Raw genomic sequence first — 9,970 nt, 5'->3', positions numbered from 1 at the left:
GTCTCCACTCCACACTCCCCCACTCATTCACAATGATATGATTTTTTGTTCTGATGATGCCTGATACCTGATTCCTTCGACACCTTGTGAGCGCACGGGCTGGTGTGCTTCTTCCTGTTTACATTGTCTACATTGTGCTAGACTGCTTTCTGATGTTACTATGGCATGAAGATTTTCTCATGTTAGTAAATACTCTGCTACAATGTGATTTCTAATCATTGTGCAGTATTTCATCGTGTGGACATATACCCCCGTTTAACCAATCTTCCGTTGTTTCGATGTGTTTATCATTATAAACCGTAGTGTGGATGGCTACAGAGAGGATGACTTTATGTCCCCCTATTTCCCTAGGTTTGGGCACCCTCCCTTCGGTCTGATCACCCTCTGAGTGTCCTCTCAGGACCGTGGGCACACTCATGGCACGATGGCCTGCCCTCAGGAGCACCTGAGCTGCTCCTCTCCACACCTGGCCTTGAGTGAAAACAAACCCTCCCATGGACCGCAAAATGACCTCGCCCCTGTGGGGAGCCCCCCGCCCTCCGAGCTCCTGGAGGACCTGCAGGACCGCGGGGTGGCACGCACAGAGTTCCTTGAGACCCTGAGCAGCCCCAGCACCACGACCGTGTTGACGAGCGTGAGCGAGGATTCCAGGGACCAGTTTGAGAACAGCATCCTCCAGCTAAGGGAACACGATGACTCAGAGATGGCCGTGTCTCAGGGGACCGGCCACACGGCGGACGGAGAGAACACGAGTGGAGCTGAAGACATCCGAATTCAGTTCAGCAGGTCTGGCAGCGGCAGTGGTGGCTTTCTGGAAGGACTGTTTGGATGTTTGAGGCCTGTGTGGAATATCATTGGAAAGGCCTACTCCACTGATTACAAACTGCAGCAGCAAGGTAAGTTAGAGGATGATCCAGACACCAAGTGGGCCACTTTGACCTCCGGGGGCCATTCAAGAGCTAGTAGAGGCAGATGAACACCCCAGCACAATTGCTTTTAAGCCTTCTAAAACGAAACAGATGGACATTTGGCAGGTCTTTTTTGGGTAGAAGCCTATTTTTCACAGTTGTCCAATTCAGTGGTATCCAAAGTAGATTATATATAAGGAGTACAGAAAGAAAATCTGATACCTTCTTTTTAAATTTTATCCCACATTTAAATCTGTGTTTTCAGGTATACTCGACATCTTAAAGTAGTTGCACAGGTATGGAATTCACACCTCAGTCATGATGTGGGTCCGTGCTGAACTTTGATCTTTACTAATTAGCTTTTGTTCTTGTTTTTCACTGAGCAGCTATATCATCAAAAAGATGTGTGGCCATTGGACTAATCCAAAGCCAGGTAGAAGCCCATGGCCCTGCCTCTGAGCGGGCAGGCCGGTCTCAGTGGTAGCCAACCAGAATGACTGTCCTCAGCCAAGGCAAGACAAGCTCACACTTGGAGGGAAAACACAAACTAACCCAACTGAAGTGTTTTCATTGAGTGATGATTGCTAGATCTCAGGGCTTTGTAAAAAGGAAGCGTTTAAACCCCTATCACTCCCACGTAAATTCACATATTCCAATCAAGCGTTCCACTGTTGCTGTGAAGAGAACATGTGGCCTTAGCGCTCTTCATAATGTAACTTCGCTTCTTTAAAATAACCTTTTTAAAAGTTAAAAAAAAAAAGAAAAGCCATGTGTGAGGGGACTCACAAAATTTATGGGAAAATTCCATCATCTTTTCATTCTACTTTACCACAAACTTTTTGAAGCCCACTTGTCTGTAGGAAATGTGGGGGGAAAGGCAAACTAAAAAAACTTAAAATAATCCGTGATGCCCACTCTCCTCAGGCCCGCCACCATTCATGTGTTTGCTGTACACTAGTTTTGTGCGGTGCGTATACTGAGTAAAAATCGAATCATACTGTTTTGCAACTTTTTTTTCATTTCATATTGTGAACATTTTCCATATCAGTGAAGCTGCGTCTTCAGTTTTAATAGCTGTAGCACGCTGAACGGTATGCACATGCCGTTGAAGTGGTCCCTTTGTACCAGACACTTAATTTATTTGCTCTTTTTCATGATTACGCCGTGGTGGACACCTGTTTAGTAATTTACATTGGCACACATCTCTGACCACCCATTAGGATAAATTCCTAGACATGTCTGGGTTCAGAGATTTTTTTAGTCTTTATATATAAATGATTCCAATTTTTTTAGTTCGTCCATCAAGAAATTATAGAAAGAAAGAAAAAAAAACGTTTTAAAGGACCAGAAGTGAAATTCTGTTTTAGTTATCATATAACCAAATGGGGGATTCTGCGACCCTCCCTTGGAAGTCTGCTTATCTTTTGGGGTCAAGACTGGTGCGAAGGTTCCCACAACAGCCAGTGGACACCAGGAGCCCCTGACCATTTTCTCATGTATTCTATTGATCCTATTTCTGAAATACTCCTTTTAAATGACCGTGCCAACCTCTCCCTCCCATCCCCTCCTTCCTCATAAGTCTATTGTGCTCTGTTGGTACATAGGTCAACTCCAGGTATACTTTTCAGGATTCATCAACCACAACATATCCTCCTACTCCCTGCAGGGTGTGTGTGTGTGTGTGTGTGTGTGTGTGTCTGTGTGTGTGTGTCTGTGGTCTTGCTCTCTTTCATACTTACACCCTCATGCCTTACTCATTATTCCCCCTGCGTGTGTGTGTGTGTGTGTGTGTGTGTGTGTCTGTGTGTGTGTGTGTGTGTGGTCTTGCTCTCTTTCATACTTACACCCTCATGCCTTACTCATTATTCCCCCTGCCTTTTCCCGCTCCCTCCATAGCCTCCAGGGTTCAAGGAAATGGAACAGTTGGTGTCTATCACACAAAGCTTGGCAGTTGCTATTAAGCAAACAAAGCTCAGCACAAAAGGAAAACAGAAATCACTTGTCATCTCACAGGACAGAGATAACCGCTCTCACCCTATCATTTTGTTCAGGTTCCCCTTCTTGGCTTAGACACAGAGCCCATTCATTTCTGCATATGTCATATCTGGCTGCATCTTTGGCTTTTAGGGTCATGGCTTGCAAAATAAAATCTCCCAGCCCCTTTCATAATCATTGGGGCAGCCATTGAGAGGCCCCCAGATCCAAAGCTAGGGTCAGACGCAGGTGCAGCAGATCCAGCCCATGGGTCTGTTAGACAGAGCCCTTTGGGGTTTCCTCTTCCTGCAAAATCTGTACTTAATTTATCTTCTCTTGATTGTGCGACTTCCAGAAGGGCTCTGGTCAGGCCTGGTCAGCTTACGGGCAGGCAGCTGCCTAACTCTCTGGCAGATGACAGGCCCTCCTGCTGGGGGCTGTTACTGCTGCGGCCCCAAAACTGCATGTTGTATTTTCCTTGTGGCTCTGGAATCAGGGAGCTAATCTTTAATCCTGGTTTGCAGTCCACCAAGAGGGAGCACACATGACAGATGTGGCCTACATTTGACCCTGAGGAGGAAATGCACTAGATTTCCGTAAAATGTGACGCTGCCCTCATCTCCACGTTAGGTCTGTTAGGTAGCGAAGCCCAAGCAAGGTAGTGCTCGTGTGTGTAATTGAAATCTTTGGTTGCCAACTGGCCTCCAGTTTCAAAGCCAGCATTGTCCGAGGAAACAAAGAGGCCGCCTGCAAGCCAGGAGAGTGAGCAGTTTTCTCTCAGTCCTCAGGGCGTGGCAGGCATTGCCATCACACTGTAGTCCAGAGCGATGAATCGGAGAACAGGGAGAAGCCGGGCGGGAGAATGAATGAGGCAGATGTCAAAGCAGCAAGAAGCCTGGGACCAGCCCCAGAGAGAGCAGTTCCCTATGAGTGGGTGTCACTATCTACTTGTCAATGAGCTAGGCCCCAAGTTTGCACAGCCTCATCACGAACTTCCTTGTCCCTGTTCTTTGGCTCCATGCTACATGTCAGTCGACAGGGGCACTGGGATGGAGCCAAGTCAAGACTCCAAAGCCAAATAGTTACCATCAAGTCTCAATTAAATTCAGACTCAAAAACCCGCTGCTGTTGAGTCCATTCTGACTCCGATTGACCCTCCAGGGCAAAGTAGAACGGCCCGTACGTTTCTGAGACTGTCCACTCTTTACGGGAGTAAAAAGCCTCCTTTTTCCACCTGCAGAGAGGCTAGTGGTTTTGAACTGCTGGCCTTGTGGTTAGCAGTTTGACAAATAGCCACTCCACCACCAGGGCTCCTAATTAACTTAGAACCAGAAAAATAATTGGTAACATCCAGTGCAAACAGCATTGTGGTGGAAATGACATTCCTATGTTGCCCTGGTCGACACAAATTGGCCAAGTGCTTTTGGCTAGCAATGTGGACAGCAGACCCCAAACCAAGAGACTAGACTTTGTAATAGAGTGATTGCGTCTGGAGAAAGAATGTAAAGAAAGAAAAGCGTGTCAAATTTAGATTCGTAAAATAAAACGATAGAAATACTTTAAGGTTTCCAAAACATAAGAAGGTAAACAGTGACTAAAAATTGATGATGAAAACGGCACACACATGGAGGGTACAAAATACAGAAAAAGAGTACAAAAAACTTTCCCTCAGATATAATTTCTTATATAACTGTAAGCAAATGAACAAAGATAGATGAAAAGGGAATATGAGGTGAAGCTACAAATAGAATATGTTTAAGAAAAATACTATTATAGAGATACCAGGAGGCTAAGGGGAAGGTGGGGGGAGAAAGGGGGAATCAATCACAAGGCTCACTATCTAACCACCTCCGAACAATGGAAAAGTAGGTGAAGGATGACAGAGGACGATATAAGATAATGAAAATAATAACCCATAACTTATCAAGGGTTCATGAGGGAGGGAGGGGGAGGAATGAGGAGCTGATAGCAAGGGTTCAAGTAGAAAGAAAATGCTTTAAAATGATGATAGCAACATCTGTATAAATGTGCTTGACACAATGGGTGAATGTATGGCTTGGGGTAAAAGATGTAAGAGCCCCCAATAAAAGTATTGAATTTAAAAAAAGAATAATACTATTTCTAGTATTTCCTAACATATACTATTTAGTAGTAAATAATGATTGAGTTAATAGAAAATAAGAGACCCTTGTCTGTTGTTGCTCATTGTATTAAAAATTATTGTTGAGTGTATGAAAAACATTGGATTACTTATGGAACGATTGCCCGTGTGTTCTTGTCCTTGATTCCAGGAGTAGTACTTTATTCAGCTTCCAGGTTGCTCCAGGTGATTTCTTTAGTGACTTAGAATCTTCACAGAACGCCTGAAAAGTCAAATTTTCTCACAATGTGTCACCCATATCTGTGTGCTGTGTCTGCTGTGTGAACAAAGCTGTTGTTGTTGTTGTCAGTGCTATAACAGAAGGAAACACTGCCCATTCCTGCCTCGTCCTCACCTTTATTGTTGGGTCCCAGCCTCTTGTTAAAGCCACCGTGTCAATCCACTTCATTGAGGGTCTTCCTCTTTTTCACCAAATAAACCTAGGGGATAGAAGGGAGATTGCATGAATTGCTAAGACTTGTCAATCATCGAGGGCCTAAAGACATTGAAAGCTATCAAGCCTGTAATTTGGTTCCATGCCAAATCTCACGTGGTATCTAGTGACTTAGTATGTTTGAGCTATGTGTATTTTAGAGAGATCTGCTTTAAAATAGCATCCATTCCATTTCCCTAGAGCGGAAAGGTTGGATGTTGCTCATGTCAGGAGCGTGGGACACATGCCCATGCTATGTATATATCACTTCCATATAATTTGTTCCTGCTCTGTGTAGTTCTGTTCTGAAGGTTCATGTTTTAATCATTGTAATGGGGAACCACATTGTATGAAGAATCTATATAATTTATTTTTCTCTTAAGGTGAAGAAAGTTAGAAAAGGAAGTGGAGCTTTCTTCCAGACTCTCTTGTTGACCTAGTGGATAATGAATCGATTTGCTTTCCAAGACCTGAATATGTTCAGAGCGAACTCAATACCACCTTGTTCCGTGTTCTGCCAACAGTGGCCTTTTAGCGATCGGTGGTCTGACGAGAATCGCTCAGAACCTTTAACGTCATCATCATCCTTGGTCACACTCCACAGGGCTCCTAGCTCTTTGTTGTGTGTATCTTCTACAGTGGTAAGAAGGATCAATGAGGTTCATAAGATCAAAAATTGAAATTTGAAGTGTTTTATTTCAAAATGTACTTTTTTGTAATAAAAATAACATAGACATGGTTTTAAGAAAAAGAATAAAGGGAGGGATGAAGAATATACTATGTATCATCAGTTATGCCATCACATAGAAATGATTAACTTTTGGAGGGGTGGGGGGAAGAAGCCAAACTCTTAACATTTTAATTTGAAAAGACGGCAGCTATATGGGCAAACCCTTCACGAGCAACGGTCTTACCAATTCCTTTCTAAGAGTCAGCGTGGCCGAGTGGAGAAAGCACTGTCCTTGGAGGATTGCGGTAAGGAGGAAGTGTAAGATAGAGGTAAAACACGCGACTGTGTAAATTCTACAAGGTAATATTATATCAAATACTAAAGGCTGTTTTAGCACTTTAGTACTGTGCATAATTAGGTTCTCAGGAAAGTATTGACAATTCATTCAGCAAGGAATTATTAAGCACCCATGCTAGAAACCAAAGGGAATGAAACGTCTAGTGTTGGGTCATGCTGTAGGACAGGTGAAATGGGAGCCGGAGGTGGGGCTGAGGGAGGGCCAGGGTGTGCTTTGTCTGCAGTAGCCTGCATTGAAGAGCTCTGACCTGCTTGGATTTCAGTGGCTGAAAATTGAAAGCAAATATTATAATCTCATAATAGTAAGACCAGAGGAAGTTCTGTCTTGGTGGGTTATCAGGCAGGAGACAGGGTAACGGTTATTCTGGGTGATGATGAAGGTGGCACCTTGGAAGTGGCCTTGCAGAGGATCCTGAGCCAATTCCCAGATTCACCCAAGCTCGCTGCCTGCCTGTGTGCCTAGATACTTGGGAAGTACCATTCGAGGAGATCTCGGAGCTGCAGTGGCTGGGCAGTGGGGCCCAGGGAGCTGTCTTCTTGGGCAAGTTCCGAGCGGAGGAGGTGGCCATCAAGAAAGTGAGAGAGCAGAACGAGACGGATATCAAGCATCTGAGGAAGCTGAAGCACCCGAACATCATCGCCTTCAAGTAGGTGCAGCTCCTTCATTGTTCCTCAAACCCCCCCCCCCATGCACCCCCAGCTCCTTCATTGTTCCTCAGAAACCGCCCCCTCCATACACCCCCGTCATACGCACACATAGAAGTCTCTGCTTTCAGACACAGGCAAGCGTGCGCTACAGGCTCGACATTGTGTTAGGTGCTGGGAGAGGGACCCAAAGAACTGTTACATTTGAGACACGTCATTAAGGACCTTACAGTCTAGTCGTTCTTTGTGCCAGAGCTTAGCAGGGGTGCTCATTGGGCAGAGAAGGAGGAAGTAGATCCCCGCAGAATGGTCAGGTCAGCCAAATGACCTCATTTCTCAATGGAGCGGCCAAGGCCACTTTCATGGAACCTGATCATCCTCCAGTCCAGTTAAGAAAACCAAGCTAACACCTGCGAAGTGATCATAGAACATCTAGTCGATGTAGAACCATATGTAAGTCTTGTGAGTTCCTATTAGCCTTGCTTCTTAAATGTTAACCTGTTGTAACAGGTTGCTTCAGAGTGGCTCCCCTTGCCTCAGGTTTTGCTAAATCCATTTTCAAAGAGTACCAGTGTGGTGATAGTGTGATGATAGTGTGGTGATAGTGTGGTGATAGCAAGTTAGGTGTTAAATTCACTTGAAAAATGGCTCTTTTTGAGACTATATGAACATACTTCTCTAGTTGAGCCTATCTTTGGTATCGTTGATGGAGAGTCCCAGGAGAAGGGGGAGAGTGAAAGGTGTATCTATGGAAGTCACAAACTTGGAAGTGCAGAGCTCTAAATAGGAATAATCTCTCCCCCTTTTCTGGAGTCCCTTCCCTGACTAACCTTTAAATTCTGCGGCAGGGTTAGCTTAATGCACAATGGATGGCTTTAGAGCAGTGGTTCTCAACCTTCCTAATGCCATGACCCTTTCGTACAGTTCCTCATGTTGTGGTGACCCCAATCATAAAAGTATTTTCGTTGCTACTTCATCACTGTCATTTTGCTACTGTTATGAATCATCATGTAAATATCTGATATGCAGGGTGTATTTTAAATAGTGACAAATTGAACATAAATAAAGCATAGTGATTCATCACAAAAACAATATGTAATTACATATTGTGAAATATTTATTTCTCATGACAAATAAATGAAATTTTGTGTTGAAGCATGGTGTAGCATGGGTACTCGTATGTGGGCATATCTGCATGTGGGTGGACCGCCTGGAGACGATGGAGGAGTGCTGTCTCGGTTCCTAAGACCATTGGAAATACGTGTTTTCCGATGGTCTTAGGCGACCCCTGTGAAAGGGTCATTCGACAACCCCCACTCCAAGGGGTCGCGACCCACAGGTTGAGAACCGCTGCTGTAGAGGAAGGTGACATGGGATCAAGTGAACAGAAGAGGTAGACTTGAGGTGGAGTGAAGGTGAGAAACTAGACCTTCTGGGCATACCTGACATGTAGTTCTCATTCTTGGGAAATAGTCTGACAAGTCAAGTAGACCAACTTACAAATTCCTCTTCCTTAGGCTAGGAAGAACACCCAGCCCCCGCAAGAATGCTTCCTTGGTTTAAAAACAAACCCTCCGTATAAAGTTACACATTCATGTGATAATTCCTCATTGGAACCACACCCCCCAAATACAGGATGGCGATCTGGGCACACGGTTCTTCGTAGGAAGGGCTTGAATCTGGATTGAAGTTGGGTTTTGATTCCCACATGAGACCCCTTCTGAAAAGGGGAGGACAAGCACCCACTTGGTAAACTGACAGGCCAACTGAAGTGCTGGGACTCATTTCCTCGTGGAAAGGACACCCATGCCGAGGACACCGGGGCGAGCGCATCAGTTGCCATGGTGGCCCCACCATGGTTGTCCTAGGAGGATCAGGAAGCGATGAGACCAAAACGTAGTGCTAGCGAGACCCATTACAATCTTTCCAAAGATAGGAAATTTCAGAAGACAGGAGTAGAATCTTTCCAAAGATAGGAAATTTCAGAAGACAGGAGTAGAATCCTCAGTCTTTGTCCCGCGAAGCTGCTGGTGGTTTCGAATCGCCAACCATTTAGATTGCAGCCCAACGCGTAACCACTACATCACCAGGGCTCCTACAAAGGCCAAGAGCTTCTAAAATAAAGGTCCTCAGGAAACTGGGTTGAGGCACAGAATAGTCTATAGATTAACATAGCTGCTTGGCCTCCTGAACTCGATGGGGTGGGCTTTCTAGCAGGGTGCCCTGAGCAGTGAAGGCAGTGGGAAGGTGTCCTTTGCCTTCCTCTGATGGGAAAAATCTCTTTCCCATAACACCCCGCCAACCCTCCTACCTGCATGTGCAGTTTTCAGCATTCTGGGTAAGTATACGGAGCTGGTTGAAGAGCCTTTACCTCTACACAGAAAACAATCGTGAGACTGGGTCCCTGGCTTACTGCACCATGCTGCCGGGCTTTGTGCAGTGTCGTGGTCATCGCCAACTGTGTCGTGTGTTGCTCGGCCAGTGGACACATTCAGGACCGTCTAGAGAATACAAGAGCAAGATTGCATTTTAAATTCCCTCTCTGCCCACTGATCTACGTGCTTGTAGCCTCTTTTGAAATTAGTAAGAGCCAGGCACAGTAGGGGCTGTGAGAGATAAGAATACTATATTCTTTTCTTTTCTTTTTCCCTCTTCTTCCCCCAAGTAATCTTTGAAGCAAGGCAAGACCGACTGTTCCTAATGGAATTCAGTTTGGAGGGAAGAAAAGGTAGCAATTAGAAGTCCTTAGAGAGCGGTTATTTAGAGCTGCTAAGAAGCCTTGTCATAGTACACGGTTGATGGAATGACTGCTTCTCTTTCGCCAGTGAAGAGAGATGAAAGTG

At 45.0% G+C, this 9,970-nt stretch overlaps 1 protein-coding gene across 2 annotated transcripts in view; it reads left to right on the top strand.

Moving 5' to 3' along the window:
* Positions 1 to 9,970, top strand: part of MAP3K13 (mitogen-activated protein kinase kinase kinase 13) — a 172,247-nt gene that overhangs the window by 122,456 nt on the left and 39,821 nt on the right. For both annotated transcript variants that reach the window (XM_045296414.1, XM_004713425.2), the window contains 2 exons: positions 352 to 896; positions 6,946 to 7,129. In XM_045296414.1, coding sequence (XP_045152349.1) covers positions 425 to 896; positions 6,946 to 7,129 — 656 coding nt within the window. In that variant the 5' untranslated portion in view covers positions 352 to 424. The remainder of the gene's footprint in view (positions 1 to 351; positions 897 to 6,945; positions 7,130 to 9,970) is intronic.

This window comes from Echinops telfairi, unplaced genomic scaffold, assembly GCF_000313985.2.
Source record: "Echinops telfairi isolate 266 unplaced genomic scaffold, ASM31398v2 ScPeMD7_7407;HRSCAF=8445, whole genome shotgun sequence".
NCBI classification, from domain to species: domain Eukaryota; kingdom Metazoa; phylum Chordata; class Mammalia; order Afrosoricida; family Tenrecidae; genus Echinops; species Echinops telfairi.
This window is presented reverse-complemented; position numbering and strand designations above follow the sequence as displayed.